General features: G+C 51.4%; 1 protein-coding gene across 3 annotated transcripts in view; it reads left to right on the forward strand.

The window, feature by feature from the left end:
* The window catches only part of CYP2S1 (cytochrome P450 family 2 subfamily S member 1), a 68397-nt gene extending 45937 nt beyond the window's left edge, over positions 1-22460 (forward strand). For 2 of the 3 annotated variants that reach the window (XM_077983031.1, XM_077983030.1), the window contains 4 exons: positions 16349-16492; positions 18519-18706; positions 20889-21030; positions 21202-22460. In XM_077983031.1, the coding sequence (XP_077839157.1) occupies positions 16349-16492; positions 18519-18706; positions 20889-21030; positions 21202-21410 (683 nt within the window). In that variant the 3' untranslated portion in view covers positions 21411-22460. Of the gene's footprint in view, positions 1-6338; positions 6782-7879; positions 8046-11087; positions 11238-11775; positions 11937-12022; positions 12203-16348; positions 16493-18518; positions 18707-20888; positions 21031-21201 lie in introns of those variants that run through there. The other variant, XM_015124005.3, reaches the window with a different exon arrangement.
* The last annotated feature ends 224 nt before the right edge of the window (positions 22461-22684 follow it).

A 22684-nucleotide genomic window follows, 5' to 3' on the forward strand; every position in this document is an offset into this window, starting at 1 on the left:
TGTTAAACTCCAGTTCCTGCCTATCCTACTACCTACCCACCACCCCTCTTCCACTCCCCCTGTCTCCACTAACCTGCCAATCCACATATTTTCATCAGCCAAGATCGCTGTCCACCTATGAGCAAGAAGCCAGTTGTTGAGACAGGTACATTTTCATCCCATTTAATGACTGTGTCTTCCTCATCTCATGGCAGGCCTAGGGAAGGCAGACAAGCCCTGTCCCTGCACTCACCCCACTTTGGGCTAGGAGAGGAAACCAGCTCAGACAAATAATCGCAGATGCCCTGTTTCAAGATCCTCTGGCTGCAGAGAAGAGGGTGGAGGGGAACTGAACCTGGAGGCCTGGGGCTCTGAGAGGAGAATGGGTGGGGCCTAGATGGGACGGGAAAGAGCCAGAATAGAATGTACGGAGGGCAGAAGCCGGCAGATCAAAGCCAGATGCTAGAGGCAGAAGAAAACAGAACCCCATGACTCAGGTGTTTGAAATGAGGGAATTCTCAACCCAGAGATAGATGCAGAACTGATTCTAAGAGGAAAAGATCAGAAACGACCTAGAGATCTGATCAGATGGGAGATTAAATGGATGGAGATGTTGTGCCAAAGCCTTCTCTGAAACACCTCCCAGGCGTTAAAATTAGCAATCCAGAGCCAGCTGTATGGATATGAATGAACCTTTTATTCTTTTCTTTTCTTTCTTTCTTTTTTTTTTTTTTGAGACAGAGTCTCACTCTGTCGCCCAGGCTGGAGTGCAGTGGCGTGATCCTGGCTCACTGCAATCTCTGCCTCCTGGGTTCAAGCAATTCTCCTGCCTCAGTCTCCCGAGTAGCTGGGACTACAGGTGCCAGCCACCACACCAGGTGGTGTGGTGCTGTTTTGCATCTCAAAAACAAAAAAAAAGGAAAAAATAAAATGTTTTATATATTTAACGAACAATTTAAAGCATACTATAGGCTGGACGCAGTGACTTAAGCCTATAATCCCTGCATTTTGGGAGGCCGAGATGGGTGGATTGCTTGAGCCCAGGAGTTTGAGACCAGCGTAGACAACATGAGACCCTGCCTCTAAAGAAAAGTTTAGTATAAGCTAGGCACTATTAAGTGTTTACAATGTTAACTAATTTAATATGCATACAGTACTCTAATAAAAAAAGCAGGGCCTGGGATGGGGAAGGGAGTTAAACTAATTCAGCTCGCGTGGTCTGGGAGGGTCTCTGCTGCAAGGGGGCTGGTCTTTGAGAAGGGAACAGAATGAGCCAACCTCAATTTCCAGGACAAGCACTTCAGACAGAGGACAAGTGCAAAGGCCCTGAGGCTGGCTAGACATTGGAGAAACAGAAACAAGTGATGTATTATAAGCAGAGAAGACAGTGGGCCAAGATGATGTCAAACTCAGCAACCAATGGACAGATGCTGAAGGGCCTTGTAGGTCACCGTGAGGGGCTTGAATTTTATTACCAGGATAGTGGAAAGTCTTGTTCTGGACTCTTTTTTTTTTTTTTTTTTTTGAGATGAAGTCTCACTCTGTAGCCCATGCTGGAGTGCAATGGCGTGATCTCGGCTCACTGCACCCTCTGCCTCCTGGGTTCAAGCGATTCTCCTGCCTCAGCCTCTAGAGTAGCTGGGATTATGGGATTGCAGGCATGTGCCACTGCACCCAGCTAACTTTTTGTACTTTTTTAGTAGAGATGGGGTTTCACCATGTTGGCCAGGCTGATCTTGAACTCCTGACCCCAGGTAATCTGCCCACCTCAGCCTCCCAAAGTGCTAGAATTACAGGTGTGAGCCACCACACCCAGCCTGAAATCTTTATTATTTTATTTTATTGAGAGACAGGGTCTCACTGTGTTGTCCAGGTTGGGGTGCAGTGGTGCCATCACAGCTCACTGCAGCCTCGACCTCCTGGACTCAAGTGATTCTCTCACCGCTGCCTCCTGAGTAGCTGGGACTACAGGCATGTGCGACCATGCCCGAATAATTTTTCTTTTTGGAGAGATGGGGTCTTACTATATTTCCCACTATATTGAACTCCTGGGCTCAAGCAATCCTGCCTTTTTTGAGATAGTGTCTCACCCTGTCGCCCAGGCTGGAGTGCAATGGCATGATCTCAGTTCACTGCAACCTCCACCTCCTGGGTTCAAGCGATTTTCCTGCCTCAGCCTCCTAAGTAGCTGGGATTACAGGTGCATGCCACAACGCCTAGCTAATTTTTGTATTTTCAGTAGTGAAGGGGTTTCACCATATTCAGGCTGCTCTCAAACTCCTGACGTTGTGATCCGCCCGCCTCAGCGTCCCAAAGTGCCGGGATTCCAGGCATGAGCCACTGCGCCCCACAAGAACTTTTAAGTTTTCTTATCTATAGGATGTTGCAATCATCATCATCTTTAAACATTAGACTTGGAATCTTTATATATATATCCAAGAATCATATATATATATATGTATATATATGTATATATGACTCTGAGTCTCACTTTATTGCCCTGGCTGGAGTACAGTGGCACAATCTTGGGTCACTATAACCTCCAGCTCCTAGGTTCAAGTATTCTCCTGCCTCAGCCAACCGAGTGGCTGGGCTACAGGAGTGCACCACCACCCACCACACCCAGTTAATTTTTTTTTTTTTTTTTTGAGATGGAGTCTCGTTCTGTCGCCCAGGCTGGAGTGCAGTGGGGAGATCGTGGCTCACTGCAACCTCCTTCTTGCGGGTTCAAGCAAGCAATTCTCTGCCACAGCCTCCCGACTGGCTGGGATTACAAACGCCCACCACCATGCCTGGCTAATTTTTGTATTTTTAGTAGAGACGAGGTTTCACCATCTTGGCCAGGCTGGTCTTGAACTCCTGACCTCGCGATCCACCCACCTCGGCCTCCCAAAGTGCTGGGATTACAGGCATGAGCCACCGCGCCCGGCCGATTAATTTTTATATTTTCAGTAGAGATAGGATTTCACCATGCTTATTAGGCTGGTCTCAAACTCCTGACCTCAGGCGATCCACCTGCCTTGGCCACTGTGCCTGGTCAACATTCTTGCTATTTTTATTCTAGGCTGGAGACCTTTCTCTCAAGAACAAAATGAGAATGCTCCCTGGAGTCTGTACTGATCCCTCCTCCCTCTCACGGCACATTAGTTTTCTCCTTGCATTTAAAAAGACCTTTCTGGCTGGCACCCAGTGAATGAATTGTGGAGGAGTGGGAGAAGGAGAGAGGAAGCAGGTAGCTCAGTGGGGAGGCTACTGCAAAATCCTGGCAAGCAATGACAGTACCTTGGATCAGGGCTGGTGTCAGTTAGATCAGGGTGATAGGGAAAGGAGGAAATGGATACATTTGGAATGTATTTGGAGGTAGAGCCAGCAGGATTTGCTGACAAATTGGGTTTAAAGTCAAAGAGAGAAATCAAGGTTAACAAATGAATAAAAACAGATGTGGTCTCAGGTGAGTAGAGACATTATGCAAAAAGACTATTGCAACAGGGGGAAAGATGGCTGTAAAAACAATGAACAACAAACACCAGAATCTGATAACCCAGAAGGATGTGTTGTCTAATGAAACTAATTTTTTCCCCTCCTCCTTTTTTTTTTTTTTTTTTTTTTTTTGAGATGGAGTTTTGCTCTTGTTGCCCAAGCTGGAGTGCAATGGTGCGATCTCGGCTCACTGCAACCTCCGCCTCCCAGGTTCAAGCGATTCTCCTGCCTCAGCCTCCCGGGTAGCTGGGATTACAGGCATGCGCCACCACACCTGGCTAATTTTGTATTTTTAGTAGAGGTGGGGTTTCACCATGTTAGCCAGGCTGGTCTCGAACTCCTGACCTCAGGTGATCTGCCCACCTCGGCCTTCCAAAGTGCTGGAATTACAGACATGAGCCACCGTGCCCAGCCTCTCCTCCTATATTTTGTTGTCATCAGCAAGTGAAAAGATGATGATACCTTTTACAGAGGTAAGGAAGGAGATGAGAGAAAGTATTCCCAGATGGGGTGGGAAGCTGGTAGAGCCCATTTTGCAGGAGGTGGGGGAATCAGGAATTCTTTTGGATCCATGAAGTTTGAGATGTCTGTTAGTTCTCCCAGGGGTAGAACAGAGTGAGCAGATAGGCTCCAGGTTGGATTTGGAACGTCCTAGAAACCTTCCAGAACAAGGCAAAGGAGGAACTGAGAACTGGTATTTACTTCATAGCAAGAGCATATGAGCCTCCCCACCCCTCCTCCTTTGGCTTCGGGGCACCCCTGGGTGTCAGAGGATAGAATCGATGCTAGAGAAGACCGCAGTCAAGGATTCCCTAGACTCCAGGGAGCATTCTGCTATGCTCTTGAGGGAAAGGGCTCTGGACTAGAATAAAAATTGCAAGATTGAAGTCCGGGCGCAGTGGCTCATGCCTGTAATCCCAGCACTGTGGGAGGCCGAGGCGGGTAAATCGCCCAAGGTCAGGAGTTCGAGACCAGCCTGGCCAACATGGTGAAACCCCAACTCTACTAAAAATACAAAAGGTAGCTGGGAATGGCGGTGGGTGCTTGTAATCTCAGCTACTTAGGAGGCTGAGGCAGGAGAATCACATGAACCCGGGAGGTAGAGGTTGCAGTGAGCCAAGATCGTGCCACTGCACTCTAGCCTGGGCAACATAGCGAGTCCCTGTCTCAAAAAAAAAAAAAATTGTGAAAATTCTAAGAGTCTAATATTTTAAAACTCCAGCATATGCATGTCAAAGCTCATCTAATTATACACTTAAGAGGTATGCATTTCATTGTATATAGGATACCTTGAGGAACAAAAAGTATCTTCAAACAAATACTGAGCTCTAGCTACTGATATGCATGCTGATGTATTTGGGAGTGAAGTGTACTGGTGTCTGCAACTGACTTTGAAATGCTTAAAACAAATCAATGAATAGATAGGTAAAATTAATAGCTATGTAATGAAAAATGGGCCGGGCACAGTGACTCATGCCTGTAATCCCAGCACTTTGGGAGGCTGAGGAGAGAAGATCACCTGAGGTCAGGAGTTTGAGACCAGCCTGGTCAACATGGCAAAACCCCATCTTTACTAAAAATACAAAAAATAGCCAGGCGTGGTGGTGCGCACCTGTAATCCCAGTGCTGCTTGAGAGGCTGAGGCAGGAGAATTGCTTGAACCCGGGAGGCAGAGGTTGCAGAGATTGCATGCCATTGCACTCCACTCTGGGCAACAGAGTGAGACTCTATCTCAAACAAAAAACAAACAAACAAAAATAGAATAGGCAACAAAGAAAGGATAATAAAATGGTGGAATCTGATGGGTATACAGGTGTTCACTGTATGTTTGAAATTTTAATATTTTTATAATAAAATATGAAATGAAAATGCAAATCAAACAAAGTAACTGCCCGCTGAAAACCCCTCCAGACAGCTTCTGTTTGCAATAGAAATAAAATGCAGTCTTTTCCAAGACCTTGCAAGGTGGCCCCTGCAGACTTCATGAATCTTGTCTCCTAAATTCAATCTTTGAAGATATAACAAATATTTATTGAGCGCCTACTGTGTGTCAGGCACTGCACTACATGCTGGGGATACAGCAGTGAACCAAACCTGTAATAATTCATGCACAAATGGCTCTAACATTCTTCCTTCTCAAGAAGCGCATTCCCCTGGCCGGCCTTCTCACTTCCTGAAATTGTCTTCATCTCGACTTCATCTGCATGTGGATATGAGCTCAGGAAGGTCAGAGCCCTTCTCTCCGTCGCTCATAGCTGCATCCTCGGGTCTAGAACAAAGTCTTGTTTACAGTAAGACCTCAATAACAATTAGTTGCAGAAATACTAGCTAACATCTATTTAGTGCTTGTTACATGTGCACCTGCGTCTGCTTTAAATTGTGTGCACAGATGTACTATTTAATCCTGAAAACTAGCCCCATTTTACAAGGCTAACAGAGGCACAGAGGAGTTAGGCTGTGAATTCAAGCAGTCTGGCTTCAGCCATCACCGTCCTAACCGCTCTGCAAACTGCCTCTAAGTGAATGAATGAATGACTCAATCATTCTGACTCGCCCAAGTCGTAATCTTAACTCTGCCACTCAGCCGAGTTGACCTGGGACCAACCGATTTATCTCCCTGGACTTCAGATTGTTTATCCTTAAAGGTCAAGTCCTTCCTCTCGGTTCGTGAAGATGTAAGATGCTGGAGAAAACTGGCTGAAAGACACCCCATACACACACGCACACACGAACCCACTCCCGAACAATGAATGAGGGAGGTAGAGCTGGGGGGGGTGGCGCGGGGTCAACGCCAGATGCAGGGTGTGGCAACCTCTAGGCGGCCAAAGTCTCTGGCTTCCAGGTTCTTCTGTTTGCTTCCTCCCTACCCGGGGGCCCAAGGCGCTGTCTCCGCCGCCCGAGCCCCGCGTAAATCTGGGTGACCTCCGAGACATCCGTTGGAGCATGAGCTCCAGACATCAGGCGGCGGCGGTGGTCCGGGAGAAACCCGGCGGCGGGGAGATAAGCCTGCCCAGCAGGCAGGGGGCTGGGCTAGCTGCCCCGCCCCGCGCCTGACTTTGCTGGGGAGGGAGACGCCCGGCTCCCGCCCCTAACTAACCCAGCCGCGCGGAGCGCCTGGGAGAGGAGAAGGAGCCGACCTGCCGAGATGGAGGCGACCGGCACCTGGGCGCTGCTGCTGGCGCTGGCGCTGCTCCTGCTGCTGACGCTGGCGCTGTCTGGGACCCGGGCCCGAGGCCAGCTGCCCCCCGGGCCCACGCCGCTGCCACTGCTGGGAAACCTTCTGCAGCTACGGCCCGGGGCGCTGTACTCGGGGCTCATGCGGGTGAGGGGCCCAGGGGACGTCCTGGCTAAGGGCTGGGAGTCCCTGGGAGAGAAACCCGATTGCCAGGGCGAGGGGCTTTTCGGGTATCCTAGGGAGGAGGCAGGGGCAGCGGTCCCAAGGCAAAGGGGCTGCAGCTTTCCTGGGGTGGGGGCTGCAGCAGGTTGTCCAGGGCTGAGAACCGGAGAGGTGCCCGGGAGAGAGGATCGTGGGGTGGGGGACCAGGGCTAGGAGGGGCAGAGACCTCTGCCTACAGAGAATCCTGGGAAGGTGATGGGCAGGGACCGAGGCTGAGAGAGACAGGAGTCCTCCAGCCAAGGAGAAGCTGATGCGGCTGGGCTTGCCCCAGAGGGAGAGGTAGCTGGAGCCATACAGGTGGGGCATGCTGAAGAGGGCACAAAGAAGAAAAGGGGGAGGCGTCCCTGCGGGAGTTGGAGGCAAAGAAGAGGCTGGAGGATTGCAGGCTCAGAGAGGGGGTCCCGCTGAAGGAATCTGTCTGCTCAGAATGCGGGATGGGAGGATGGGTGGAGCTCAGCTGGGAGTTCCTGGGATGGGGGAGGGAAGGAGAGCAAGAAAGAAGGCAGAGGCAGCCCCAGCCTTAGGGGATAGCGGGTCGGAGTGGGAAGAGGCCTGAAGTTTCCCATTCAAAAGGATTCTGGGTGACTTCAAGGACATAGAAAAAGGGGTGGGGTCGTGGGGGAAGAGATGGGGCAGATACTCAGCAGTGTCTGCTCTAGAATTTGAGGGTTTTGCGGTGACTGAAAAGGGTGGCTGGATATTTGGTAGGTAGGGGGGCCCTAAGGAATTAGGGGAGACCCAAACCGCTTCTGGATTGCCCAGTGTCAGAAGTTAAGGTTCAGCAGGAAGCAAGGGAATGACAGGAAGTTGGGGGATGCCACTGAAGGACGTACTGAGGGAGGAGGCCCGGGAGCCTAGTACAAAAAGAGAACTGAGCCTCAGCTATTTCTGCTGGGGTGGGGGCAGGTTCCTGGTAAAGGGTGTAGAAGCTAAACTCGGTGGCTCCTCCAGTGACAGGGGCCATGATGGAGACAACTTGGCTGGAAGAGGTCACAGCATCCTCTTCTTCCTCCCTGTGCCCAGCTGAGTAAGAAGTACGGACCGGTGTTCACCATCTACCTGGGACCCTGGCGGCCCGTGGTGGTCCTGGTTGGGCAGGAGGCTGTGCGAGAGGCCCTGGGAGGTCAGGCTGAAGAGTTCAGTGGCCGGGGAACCATAGCGATGCTGGAACGGACTTTTGATGGCCATGGTAAGTCAAGGGCTGCTAGGCCCTCCACTCACAGCCTGCCACCACTAACCGGTGTGTGACCTTTGCCCATGGCTTAATGCCTGTTTCCTCATCTGTAAAATGGAGTGATAACAGTGCCCATCGGCTGGGAGGCAGTGGCTTATGCCTGAAATCCCAACACTTTGGGAGGCGGAGGTGGGTGGATCACTTGAGGTCAGGAGTTCGAGACCAGCCTGGCCAACATGGCGAAGCCATGTCTCTACTAAAAATATAAAAATGAGCTGGGCATGGTGGCGCGTACCTGTAATCTCAGATACTCGGGAGGCTGAGGCAGGAGAATCCCTTGAACCCGGGAGACAGAGGTTGCAGTGAGCCAAGATCATGCCACTGCACTCCAGTCTGGGCAACAGAGCGAGCCTCCATCTCAAACAAACGAACAAGCAAAAAGCAGTGCCCATCATGTAGGACTGAGTGATTGAGTGAGGACTGAGCCTTGTGCAGAGTGAGCACCCATTAACCACCAGGTTGTGGTATCAGTGATAACCATCAGTGATCCAGGTAAAGCCCTGAGGGTTCAGAAAGATTCCAGAGCGCTTTCAAGGTCCTGAGGATGGGTGGGTAAGCCCTCCAATGATAGAGGCAGTTCTCTGTGTTACAACAGAAAGCAGGAGGCCCATGCTGGGTGCTGCCAGGAACTCAACAGTGACTAAGACAGCACTGGTGCTGCTTCCCCAGAGCACCGAGGCCAGTGGGGAAACAGACTCGCGACACGGTGCCAGCCCAGAGTGGTCGGGGCCAAGACGGGGAAGCACAGGGGGAAAGGTCAGGGTGGGATGGGGAGGGGTCAGGGCAAGAGGGATCAGGGCCAGGCTGAAGGAAGCCCTAGGACTGTAGGAATTTAGAGGAGGTACCTGACCCAGCTCGTTTGGCGAGGGAGATTCAGAAAGTCTTCCTGAAGACAGGCTGTCAAAGCTGACACTCATAAGATGAGTGGGGAGGGTGTTCCAGGCAGAAAGACCAGCACCTACAAAAGCATGACTTTGAGAGAAGCATTCATTCATTCAACTGGTGAATTTTCAGGCTGGGCATGGTGGCTCATGCCTGTAACCCCAGCACTTTGGGAGGCTGAATTGGAAGGATGACTTGAGCCTAGGTGTTTGAGACAAGCCTGGGCAACATGGTGAGACCCTGCCTCCGCAAAACACAAACAAACATAAAAATGATCATTATGCCCGGTCCTATACTGAGTACCAGGTACACGGAGATGACTCAGACAGGTGTGGTGTCCTCTCCTACTATGGGAGAGGCGGGCTTGTACTGCAGTAAGATAATAGAGGGAGGGAATATAATCCTAAAATGAGAGGGACAGATTTGAGGGCAAACACAGGGCACAGGCACCTGTACGAGGGTAAAGAGGGAATCAGGGAAGGCTTCTCAGAGGAGGTAGCATTTGAGCTGGGCCTTGAAGGATGAACAAATTAGTTCACCAAGGATGGGATGGAAGGGGGTGAGAGTGATGCAGGCAGAGGGAACTGCAGGATCACAGGCCTAGACAGGGGATCCTGACCCCTTTGAGGAAGTGAGAGACCAGTATAGTCGTAGTGGGCTAAGTAACAAAGCTGAGAAGCCAGGGAAATCCCTGGTCATGCGGGGTCTGTGAGTCATGCCAGAGTGTTTGGGCTTTTGTTTTTCCTGGGAGCAGTCGGTTTTAAGCAGGGAACAGCTGTAGTCAGAGTTGGGAAGATCCTGTGGTTGCTGCCTGAAGGGGATGAAAATGGAGGCTAGGAGCCCAGGGTGATGGACCAGGGCTGGGGCCAGGGGATGGGGAGGAAGGAGTAATTGGGAGAGGCCTGGGGCTCTGGCCAGGGAATGGATGGTGGGCTGAAACAGAGAAAGGAGAGATGCTGAGATCACTTTGGAACACAGTGGGGCCAGGGCAGGAGATGCCCAAGGGGAGGTGCCCAAGAGGCCACGACAGGCTGGCGTTGGACAGGGAGGGTCTGTCTGGAACAAGTGTCTTGGATAAAGGAGGAAAACGGTACAGTTCCATCCTCCCTCTGTGTTCAACCTCCGAATTACATGGGGCACAGGACCCAGGACCCAGTGGGACTCCATAAATGATGGGATGGTTGGATGCAAGGAAAGAAGAAAGGAGGAAAGAACTCTTCATTCATCCTGGTTAATTACAGAGCAGGCCAGGTGCGGTGCTCGCACCTGTCATCCTAGCACTTTGGGAGGCTGAGGCAGATGGATCACCTCAGGTCAGGAGTTCAAGACCAGCCTAGACAGCATGGCGAAACCCCATCTCTACTAAAGATATAAAAATTAGCCGGGTGTAGTGGTGTACGCCTGTAATCCCAGCTAGCTGGGAGACTGAGGCAGGAGAATCACTTGAACCTGGGAGGCAGAGGTTGCAATGAGCCGAGATCGTGCCATTGCACTCCAGCCTGGGTGACAGAGCAAGACCTTGTCTCAATAATAATAATAATTACAAAACAGAAGGAGCCTGGGTCATCCCAGCTGCCTACTTTTCAGGAGAATGTACTCCCTTACCCAAGGGCAAAGGATGGGAGAACCACTTTGATTATGCATTTATTGAACACCTACTAAATCCTCATCCCTGGGCTAGGCTGGAATGGACTCAGATGGAGCCTGAAGAGTCCCCCTCAGAGAACCTCACTAGAAAGAAGGGGGAATCGGCCGGTCGCAGTGGCTCACGCCTATAATCCCAACACTTTAGGAGGCTGAGGCAGGCAGATCATGAGGTCAGAAGATCGAGACCATCCTGGCTAACACAGTGAAACCCCATCTCCACTAAAAATACAATTAGTCGGGCATGGTGGCATGCACCTGTAGTTCCAGCTACTCAGGAGGCTGAGGCAGGAGAATTGCTTGAACCTGGGAGGCAGAGGTTGCAGTGAGACAAGATCACGCCACTGCACTCCAGCCTGGGCAACAGAGCGAGACTCTGTCTCAAAAAAAAAAAAAAAAAGAAAGAAAGAAAGAAAGAAGGGGGAATGGGCAGAGGTGCTCTTCCCTCTTTGAGTCTAGCCTTCTGCGCAGGGGTTTTCTTCTCCAACGGGGAGCGGTGGAGGCAGCTGAGGAAGTTTACCATGCTTGCTCTGCGGGACCTGGGCATGGGGAAGCGAGAAGGCGAGGAGCTGATCCAGGCGGAGGCCCGGTGTTTGGTGGAGGCATTCCAGGGGACAGAAGGTCAGCATGGCGGGGTCACCCCAGGGTCTCCAGCCAAGTGAAAAGGAAAACTCTCCTACTGTGGCTGGGGGTGGCCCCAACCCAGGTCCTGGAATGGGCGGGAGGGGAAGCCTTGGACTCTAGGGCTGGGCTGGGGGTTCTGTTCACCCCCGCCCTCTGTCTCTGTCCCACTGTCTCTCCAAGGCTGTCACGACATCTCTCTGTGTGTCCCTGGTGCTATCATCCCATTGTTCCTGGGTCTCCATCTCACTCTCTCTGTCTCTTTTCTTTCTCTCTCCTTTCCTCTATTTTTCGGGCCCTAAGTCTACCTCTGTTTCTCTCTCCTTGTCCGTGTGATGGTCACTCAGTTTCTTTCTCCCTGTCTGTTTCTCTGTCCCTGTCTGTCTGTCTCCTTCTTTGCCTGTTAACTCTCTCCCTGCACTGTCTGTCCATCTGTCTTTCCCTGCCTCCTTGTCTCTCTCTGGTTGGGTTCAGCCCCAACCTGCTCCCCTCTGCCTGGCTCCATCACAGCCTACCTCCCTGCCCCCATTCCACCCAGGACGCCCATTCGATCCCTCCCTGCTGCTGGCCCAGGCCACCTCCAACGTAGTCTGCTCCCTCCTCTTTGGCCTCCGCTTCTCCTATGAGGATAAGGAGTTCCAGGCCATGGTCCGGGCAGCTGGTGGTACCCTGCTGGGAGTCAGCTCCCGGGGGGGTCAGGTGAGTGGGTGGGACCCCTTTCCAACTACCTTCCCTGAAGGTTCCTGCCAAGGTCCCATGAGAACTAGCCGTCCTTCTCCCCACAGACCTATGAGATGTGTTCCTGGTTCCTGTGGCCCCTGCCAGGCCCCCACAAGCAGCTCCTCCACCACGTCAGCACCCTAGCTGCCTTCACAGTCCGGCAGGTGCAGCAGCACCAGGGGAACTTGGATGCTTCGGGTCCCGCACGTGACCTGGTCGATGCCTTCCTGTTGAAGATGGCACAGGTGCGGGAAGGGTGCAGGGACCCCCTCTCTGAATGGGTGTGGTAACCTGGTAGGTCCCCAGCCAGGTGTCCCTGGGGACCTCGACTGGGTCCCTCTCTCTTTCTCTCTCTGCATGTCTCTGTGAGTATGAGTGTCTGTGTGCGTGTGCGTCCCTTCTCTGCACATCTCTGTCTCTTTCAGGGAGTTGCTCTCCCTGCCTCTCCCGCCCCCAACCTGGGCATTTGTGCCGGGCTCTCTGTCTCTCCAGCATTTCTCCTCTTTCTCCCTCCCACCTCGGCCCTTGTGTTCAGGCCCCATGCCCACGGTCCCACACCATCAATCCCCAGGATCACTTCATCCCACCCCCTGCAGCCTCCCCAGACTTTTATGTAAATTCACAATTTTATGTGAATTATGGTGGTTTATTAGGAAGCCTTGCAATATCAATTTATGTTAGTAAAGTCCACTTTATTAATTATATGAGAACAATATTTCTTTTTCTTTCTTTTTTTTTTTTTTTTTTTAAAAGAGACAGGATCTCTTTCTGTGGCCCAGGCTGGAGTACAGTTGCAAAATCATAACTCACTGCAACCTTGAACTCCTGGGCTCAAGCAATCCTGCTGCCTCAGGCTCCTAAGTAGCTGGGACAACAGGTGCGCACCACCACACCTGGCTAAATTTTTTTTTTCTTTTCTTTTTTTTTTTTTTTTGAGACGGAGTCTCGCTCTGTTACCCAGGCTGGACTGCAGTGGCCGGATCTCAGCTCACTGCAACCTCCGCCTCCCGGGTTTACACCATTCTCCTGCCTCAGCCTCCCGAGTAGCTGGGACTACAGGCGCTCGCCACCTCGCCCGGCTAGATTTTTGTATTTTTTAGTAGAGACGGGGTTTCACCGTGTTAGCCAGGATGGTCTCGATCTCCTGACCTCGTGATCCGCCCGTCTCGGCCTCCCAAAGTGCTGGGATTACAGGCTTGAGCCACCGCGCCCGGCCAATTTTTTTTTTTTCTTTGTAGAGACGGACTCTCACTATGTTACCCAGGCTGGTCTTGAAATCCTGGGCTCATGTAATCTTCCTGCCGCCTTGAACTCCCAAAGTGCTGGGACTGTAGGCATAAGCCACCATGCCCTGTAAGAAAACTAGAATTAAGGGGACTCCTAAGGAAATAAATAGTTTTTAATTGTACGAACTTTGGAAGAATGAGGCCACATTCTTTAATTAAATGCAGCCTCCCTGTTTGTGGAGAAAGAAAAATTTTTCTTAACTCTATTGCCCCATTTCTTTTCTCTTTTATTGCATTTTTTTTTTAGTTTTAACTATAGTTAAATATACATAACATTTACCATCTTAACCATTTTTAGGTATGCAGTATAGTAGTGTTAAGTACATTCACATTTTTTTTTTTTTTTTTTTGAGATGGAGTCTCGCTCTGTCTCCCGGGCTGGAGTTGCAGTGGCCGGATCTCAGCTCACTGCAAGCTCTGCCTCCCGGGTTCACGCCATTCTTCTGCCTCAGCCTCCCGAGTAGCTGGGACTACAGGCGCCGCCACCTCGCCCGGCTAGTTTTTTTTTTGTATTTTTTAGTAGAGACGGGGTTTCACCATGTTCACCAGGTTGGTCTCGATCTCCTGACCTCGTGATCCACCCGTCTCGGCCTCCCAAAGTGCTGGGATTACAGGCTTGAGCCACCGCGCCCGGCCATTCACATTGTTATGCAATCAGTCTCCAGAACTCTTCACGTTGTGAAGCTGAAACTCTATACCCATTAAACAACTGCCAGGCGGGAGGATAGCTTGAGCCCAGGAGTTCGAGACCTGCCTGGGTAATATAGCGAGACCCCGTTCTCCACAAAAAGGAAAAAAAAAAAAAAAAGACAACTGCCTGCTCCTCCCTTCCCCAACCCCTGGCAATCACCCTTTTTTTTTTTTTTTTCTTTTTTTTTTTGAGACAGAATCTCACTCTGTCACCCAGACTGGAGTGCAGCGGTGCAGTCTTGGCTCACAACAACCTCTGCCTCCTGGGTTCAAGCGATTCTCCTGCTTCAGGCTCCCCAGTAGCTGGGACTGCAGGCGTGCGCCACCACGCCTGGCTAATTTTTGTATTTTTAGTAGAGGCGGGGTTTCACTGTGTTGGCCAGGCTGATCTCAAACTCCTGGCCTCAAGTGACCAAGCTGCCTCAGCCTCCCAAAGTGCTGGGACTACAGGCGTGAGCCACTGTGCCTGGCACCTTTCTACTTTGTCTATATAGATTTGACTGTTCTAGGTGCCTCATATGAGTGGATTCATACAGTATTTGTCCTTTTGTGACTGACTCATTGCATTTAGCATAATGTCCTTAAGGTTCATCCATGTTATAGCTTGTGACAGGATTTTGTTCCTTTTTAAGCCTGAGTGATACTCAACTGTGTGTATATACCACATTCTCTGTATCCATTCATTCACTGATGGACACAGGTTGCCTCCAGTTCTTGGCAATTGTGAATAATACTGCTATTAACATGAGTGTATCTCTTCAAGTCCCTGCTTTCAATTCTTTTTTTTTTTTTTCTTTTTTGAGATGGAGTCTTGCTCTGTTGTCCAGGCTACAGTGCAGTGGCACGATCTCAGCTCACTGCAACCTTCACCTCCAGGGTTCAAGTGATTCTCCTGCCTCAGTCTCCCAAGTAGCTGGGACTACGGGTGCCCGCCACCACACCCAGCTAATTTTGTTTTTGTATTTTCAGTAGAGACAGGGTTTCACCATATTGCCCAGGCTGGTCTCGAACTCCTGACCTCAGGTGATCCACCTGCCTAGGCCTCCCAAAGTGCTGGGATTTCAGGCGTGAGCCACCATGCCCAGCCTCTGCTTTCAATTCTTTTGGTTATATCCCTAGAAGTCAAATTGCTGGATTATATGGTAATTCTATAATTCTAATTTTTGTTTGTTTGTTTTCTGAGATAGGGTCTCATTCTGTTGCCCGGGCTCTAGTCCAGTGGTTCAATCATAGCTCATTGCAGCCCTGATCTCCTGAATTCAGGCGATCCTTCTGCCTCAGCCTCCTGAGTAGCTGGAATTACAGGTGTGCCCCACCACACCTGGCTGATTTTTTTTATTTTTAGGAGAGATGAGGTCTCTTTATGTTCCCCAGGCTGATCTCAAACTCCTGAGCTCCAGCAAACTACCTGCCTCAGCCTCCCGGAGTGCCAGGATTACAGATGTGACCACCACTCCCATCCGTATTTTTTATTTTTTCAGGAACTGCTGTACCGTTTTCCACAGGGCTGCATCATTTCACATTCCCACCAATGGTGTACATGGGTTTCAAAGTCTTCACATCTTCATCAATGCTTATAACTTTCTGTGTTTTTGTTAGTAGTATTCTCTTTCATTTTAAAAAATATTTCTTTTTTTTTTTTTTTTTTTTTTGAGACGGAGTCTCGCTCTGTCACCCAGGCTGGGGTGCAGTGGCCGGATCTCAGCTCACTGCAAGCTCCGCCTCCCGGGTTCACGCCGTTCTCCTGCCTCAGCCTCCCGAGTAGCTGGGACTACAGGCGCCCACCACCTTGCCCGGCTAGTTTTTTGTATTTTTTAGTAGAGACGGGGTTTCACCGTGTTAGCCAGGATGGTCTCGATCTCCTGACCTCGTGATCCGCCCGTCTCGGCCTCCCAAAGTGCTGGGATTACAGGCTTGAGCCACCACGCCCGGCCCATTTTAAAAAATATTTCAACCAGAGAGAACTAACATCAAGAGTCTACTTCTCGGCCAGGTACAGTATCTCACACCTGTAATCCCAGCACTTTGGGAGGCAGAGGCAGGTGGATCACCTGAGGTCAGGAGTTTAAAACCAGCCTGGCCAACATAGAGAAACCCCGTCTCCACTGAACATACAAAAATTAGCCGGGCGTGATGGCACGCACCTGTAATCCCAGCTACTCGGGAGGCTGAGGTGGGAGAATTGCTTGAACCCAGGAGGCAGAGGTTGCAGTGAGCCAGGATCGTGCCACTGCACTCAGCCTGGGCGAAAAAGCAAGACTCTGTCTCAAAAAAAAAAGAGTCGACTTCCCAACCTTCCCCAAAATTTATCTAAACCCCGTGACAAAACTCGTAGTGCTGACCCCAGGCTTGGCTGTTCTGGACATTTACTTCCCGAAGGCTGTGTTCTCTCAGCCCCTCTGCCTGGTTTCTTTCAGGAGGAACAAAACCCAGACACAGAATTCACCAATAAGAACATGCTGATGACAGTCATTTATTTGCTGTTCGCTGGGACGATGACGGTCAGCGCCACGGTCGGCTATACCCTCCTGCTCCTGATGAAATACCCTCATGTCCAAAGTAAGAGCCTTTTCCACCTTGGGAACAGAAGTGAGGGTTCTCGGCTGAGCAAGGTGGCTCACGCCTATAATCCCAGAGCTTTGGGAGGCTGAGGAGGGCTGATCACTTGAGAACAGGAATTTAAGACCAGCCTGGGTAACATAGTGAAACCCCATCTTTACTAAAAATACAGGTGGTGGCATGCACCTGTAATCCCAGCTACTCGGGCGGCTGAGGAATGAGAATTGCTTGAGCCCAGGAGGTAGAAGTTGCAGTGAACTGACATCACACCACTGCACTCCAGCCTGGGTGACAGAGGGAGACACTGTCTCAAAAAACAAAAAGTGAGAGTTTTAGAGGGAAGAGTGGGCAGGCCGAGCAGACAGGCTGAGCTAGATCTTTGAGGCATCAATGGGCACGGCGTTTGGGATGTCCGGGAGCCAGAGGAGGTTCAGGAGTTGCTGACTGCAGTATGAGGCATAGTGAAAGACAAGGCAGGTGTCTGCGGGCCTCGCCGCCTTAGTGATACATTAGGTGCCTTATGCTGAGCCATGGGGAGCAATGGAATGACTTTGAGCAGGGAAGGGCAGGGTCAAATTGGTTTTTTATTTTTATTTTTTATTTTTTTATAGGGGATAGAGTCTCCCTGTGTCGCCCAGGCTGGAATGCAGTAGTGTGATCTCGGCTCACTGCAACCTCCAGCCTCCTGGGTTCAAGCAATTCTCCTGCCTTAGCCTGCCGAGTAGCTAGGATTACAAGTGTGCACCACCACACCCAGCTAACTTTTGTACGTTTAGGAGAGACAGGGTATCCCCATGTTGGCCAGGCCGGTCCCGAACTCCTGACCTCAAGTGATCTGCCCATCTCGGCCTCCCAAAGTTCTGGGATTACAGGCATGAGCCAAGGTGCCCGGCCCAACTCCAGCATTTTAGGGTTAGGCAGCTGCTGCGGGTCATGGGGATGGGCTGACCTGGGAGTTGAGGTCCTGGTAGTGTTGCAGGAGTGGAACCAGCTGTGACTTCTGGCAATGACTTGGGTTCTCTGAGTCTTCAGTTTCTTCATCTAGGAAATGGGGATAGATAACAATACCTATCTCACAAGGGTGCTATGGGAATTAAGAAAGTATAGATGAGCCAGGCATGGTGGCTTATGCCTGTAATCTCAGCACTTTGGGAGGCTGAGGTGGGAGGATCACTTGAGGCTAGGAGTTCAAGATCAGTCTGGGCAACATAGTGAGGTCCTGTCTCTACCAAAAATAGAAAAGTTAGCTGGGCGTGGTGGTGTGTGCCTGTGGTCATAGCTACTCAGGAGACTGAGGTGAAAGGATCACTTGAGCCCATTAGGTGAGGTGAAGGCTATTACAGTGAGCCATCATTGCACTGCTGCACCAGCCTCGGCAACAGAGTAAGACCCTGTCTCAAAAAAAAAAAAGAGAAGGCTGGGTACGGTGGCTCACGTCTGTAATCCCGGCACTTTGGGAGGCCAAAGCGGACGGATCACCTGAGGTCAGGAATTTGAGACCAGCCTGGCCAACATGGCAAAACCCTGTCTCTACTAAAAATACAAAAATGAGCCGGGCATGATGGCAGGCGTCTGTAGTCCCAGCTACTCGGGAGGCTGAGGTAGGAGAATCTCTTGAACCCAGGAGGCGGAGTTGCAGTGAGCCGAGATCGCGCCACTGCACTCCAGACTGGGTGACACAGTGTGTAATCCCAGCTACTCAGGAGGCTGAGGCAGGAGAATCACTTGAATCCGGGAGGCAGAGGTGGTGAGCCGAGATCGCGCCATTGCACTCTAGCCTAGGCAACAGAGCAAAACTCGGTCTCAAAAAATAAATAAATAAAATAAAATAAGAGAGAGAGAGAAGATAGATGGAACACCCAACACACAAGATGTGTGGTCTTTGGGCTCAGTGAGGGCTGGGGGACTACTCCTCCCCACCTGTCAGCCTCACCCCAAACTACAGCTATGCAAGCAGATGGGCTTCTGAGGGGAGGATCCCTGGGCCCTACCTGCTGTCCGACTCCCGCCCTCCTCTTGCTTGCAGAGCGGGTACGTGAGGAGCTGACTCAGGAGCTGGGGTCTGGCCGGGCACCAAGCCTAGGGGACCGTACCCGCCTCCCTTACACCGACGCGGTTCTACATGAAGCACAGCGGCTGCTGGCGCTGGTGCCCATGGGAATCCCCCGCACCCTCATGCGGACCACCCGTTTCCGAGGCTACACCCTGCCCCAGGTGGGTATGCGTGCAGCCGCGGCCCATGGCTCTCTGCCTCGGGGCCTGAGCCCGGGTTGGCTGCTATCAGTGTCTCCCTGACTTTCTCTGATCTTAGTCAGTCTGTCTCTCTCTCTCTCTCTCTCTCTCTTCCTCCTCTACTCCCCACTGCATCTTTCTCCTCCTTCTTTCTCTGACACTCCCTCCCTTTCTGCATCTTTTAACTCTTTCTGTTTCTTTTTGGTTTATGTTTTCTTGCCCTTTGACTCTATCTCTGGGCCCCATCTGCCCCAGAGATCTCCTAATTCTATCTCCTTCCAAAGTGGTCGGGACAGTCGAATGAGGTAACATACAGAGAAGCAGCTTGAAAACTGAGGAGCAAGTCCAGGACTAAGGGAAGCCCTCTCGACCCTTAGCCCCTGATGCAGACACATTCTCTCCTCTGTCTCTCTCCCTCAATCTCAGTGCCCTTCACTGGAGAGCAGCTCTGATGCAGAACCAAAAGGGGGCGATGTTTCCCCAGAAACCCCAGCGGTTTAGTGCAAGCAGCTCCCTCCACCTTCACTGCAGAATCAAATCTGCGGCCGTTAGGATCCAGTGCTGCTTTGCGGCTATTTTCTTTTTCTTCTTCCTTTTTTTTTTTTTTTTTCTGAGATGGAGTCTCGCTCTGTTGCCCAGGCTGGAGTGCAGTGGCACGATCTCGGCTCACTGCAACCTCCGCCTCCCGGGTTCAAGCGATTCTCTTGCCTCAGCCTCCTGAGTAGCTGCAATTACAGGTGCGTGCCACTACACCCAGCTAATTTTTGTATTTTTAGTAGAGACGGGGTTTCACCATGTTGGTTAGGCTGGTCTCAAACTCCTGACCTCATGATCCGCCAGCCTCGGCCTCCCAAAGTGCTGGGATTACAAGTGTGAGCCACCGCGCCTGGCCTACCCCCTCCTGTTTTGTAAATGGGGCCTTGGGCAAATCACTTCTCCCTCTGAACCTCAATATATCCCTCCTCTAAATTAGAAACAATAATAGTATCAACTTGGAGCTGTAAGATAATGCTTGTAAAACAAACACCAGCTCAGCTACTTGGGAGCCAGTCCTGTGTACCAGGCAGCAACACTTGAGTGATGATAATGACAGGTATCCAGGCTTGAGGACCTGCTCTGCACCAGGGGTTATTCTGAGTGCTTTCCATATCTATTATCTCATTTAATCTTTAAAGCAACCCTATACCATTATCATGCCCATCTTACAGATAAGGAAACTGAGAGCTTGAAAAGTTTCTAGAAGATTTGCCAAGGTCACCCAGCCTGCATATAGTATTCTTTGCCCCTCTCTCTTTCTTTTCTTTTTTTTTTTTAGACGGAGTCTCGCTCTGTCACCCAGGCTGGAGTGCAGTGATGCGATCTCGGCTTACTGCAAGCTCCACCTCCCGGGTTCACGCCATTCTCCTGCCTCAGCCTCCCGAGTAGCTGGGACTACAGGTGCCCGTCACCACGCCTGGCTAATTTTTTTGTATTTTTAGTAGAGACGGGGTTTCACCGTGTTAGCCAGGATGGTCTCCATCTCCTGACCACGTGATCTGCCCGCCTCGGCCTCCCAAAGTGCTGGGATTACAGGCTTGAGCCACTGCGCCCAACTTTCTTTTCTTTTCTTTCGTTCCTTCCTTCCTTCTTTCCTTTTTTTTCTTTCCCTCTTTCTCTCTTCCTCTCTTCCTTCTTTCCTTGCTTCCTTCCTTCCTTTCTCCCTTCCTCCCTTCCTCCCTTCCTCTCTTCCTCTCTTCCTCTTTCTTTCTTGACAGGGTCTCTCTCTGCCTCCCAGGCTGGGATGCAGTGGTACAAGCATAGCTCACAGCAGCCTTGAACTCCTGGGCTCAAGTGATCCTCTCACCTCAGCCTCCTGAGCAGCTGGGACTATGGGCTCACGCCACCATGCCTGGCTAATTTTTTCATTTTTCGGAGAGACAAGGTCTTGTTATATTGCCCAGGCTGGTCTCAAACTCCTGGGCTCAAATGCTTCTCTCACCTCAGCCTCCCACGTGGCTGGGATTACAGGCATGAGCTGCTGCATGCCACTCAACACTCAACAAATGTTGATGCCGTTATGTTTGTAAACTCGTGTCCCTGGCACCCCAGACTTGTGCTCCATACTCGAGGACCGAATAGACTGGGGTGGGAAGGGATTTGTAGCCTGATTATTATTTCCCCTCAGGGCACGGAGGTCTTCCCCCTCCTTGGCTCCATCCTGCATGACCCCAGCATCTTCAAGCACCCAGAAGAGTTCAACCCAGACCGTTTCCTGGATGCAGATGGACGGTTCAGGAAGCATGAGGCGTTCCTGCCCTTCTCTTTAGGTATCTGTTGCAGCCTTGGGTATCACGAGCAGGTGCTGGCAAACTCCAGGCATCTGTGCCAGCTGGGGGCACCCTTCTGCACCCTGGGCTTACTGTTAGCCCCCCTGTTCTCCCCATGGGCCTAGGTGTGAGGAGGACTGGCTCAGCCCTTTCTCTCTCTCTCCTCACAAGGGAAGCGTGTCTGCCTTGGAGAGGGCCTGGCAAAAGCAGAGCTCTTCCTCTTCTTCACCACCATCCTGCAAGCCTTCTCCCTGGAGAGCCCGTGCCCACTGGACTCCCTGAGCCTCAAGCCCACCATCAGTGGCCTTTTCAACATCCCCCCAGCCTTCCAACTGCAAGTCCGTCCCACTGACCTTCATTCCACCACGCAGACCACATGAAGGAAGGCAACTTGGAGGTGGTGGGTGCCCGGGACGGTGCCTCCAGCCTCAGCTGTGGGTATGGACAGGGTTAATGTCTCCAAAGTGTACACTGCAGGCAGCCACATTACACACCTGCAGCTGTTTTCCGGAGACTGTCCCACGGCCCACACACTCACTTACTTGACTCATGCTGCTGTTAAGATGCACAACCACACACTCATACACAACTACAAGAGCCACAAAGCAACTGCTGCGTTAGCTTTCCACAGACATAAATATAGTCCATCTGCAATCACGAGCACATAGCCAGGTAACCCACCAACTCCCCTGGATCTTCACCCAAAATGTGGGAGTCTGCCTGTCACCTTTATAAGCCACAGAAACAGCCACACATATTCACAGCTCACACGTCCTCTCCATTCATCAAACTTCTCAGTGTCCCTGTCTCTGGTGCCTGGCACAGGGAACAGCATGCCCCCCTCCTGAGTCATGCCACAGAGAGATCGTCACTATCTATGGCCCTGACACATGCTCCCTCTCGTGGCTGCACCACTCTCCCAGCCTGTGACCACCGATGTCCACATACCCCCAACCACTGGTCCACACAGCTACCCACATATGACATCGTCCTGACTTCCCGGAGTATCTTCCCACTTAGACACGCCGCTCCCACGGAGGCACAGTCCCCAGCCACCTTCGCAAGTGCAGCCCTCAGTCACCCCTTTTTAAGCACCCTGATTCTCCCAAATGCAGAGACATCTGGGTCTGCAATTATGCACGGAGACCTTGGACATACGAGGACCCTCAGACCAGAGGGACACCTGCCCCACCCCAACACGTGCTTATGTAACCAAGCGGCTCCTGCTACCCCTCCACACACACATACGTCCTCACTGATCTACAGCCCCTATTCGGCATCAGAGTCCCCACTAGACCCAGTGGAAGGGGTTAGAGACCAAGTAGGGGCCAGGTTCCAATTCACCCTGTCAGGGATTGAGCCAGATCTGACGTCCTTGTGATTTAAGGGTCCGGTTTGGGAATTAAAGTTTGTTCCTGGCCTTTAGCCTACTGCGTGTGTGACCCGTGTCAGTCACTGTGAGTAAGGGGTGGGGACAGGGCAGTCCACCCCTCCCCTGAGGCTGGGCGGGAGCTGAAAAACATGGCCACCGCCCACCCTGGCTGTTGACATCAGGACCAGATGTGGAGCTGGGAGGAGGGGCAGGGCTGGGGCCGCCCTGGGCCTCACTTTCAAAAAGGGCCAAGGTGTCCGGCGGTGAGAAGTGGGGAAGGAG

This window comes from Macaca mulatta, chromosome 19, assembly GCF_049350105.2.
Source record: "Macaca mulatta isolate MMU2019108-1 chromosome 19, T2T-MMU8v2.0, whole genome shotgun sequence".
In the NCBI taxonomy this organism is placed as follows: Eukaryota; Metazoa; Chordata; class Mammalia; order Primates; family Cercopithecidae; genus Macaca; species Macaca mulatta.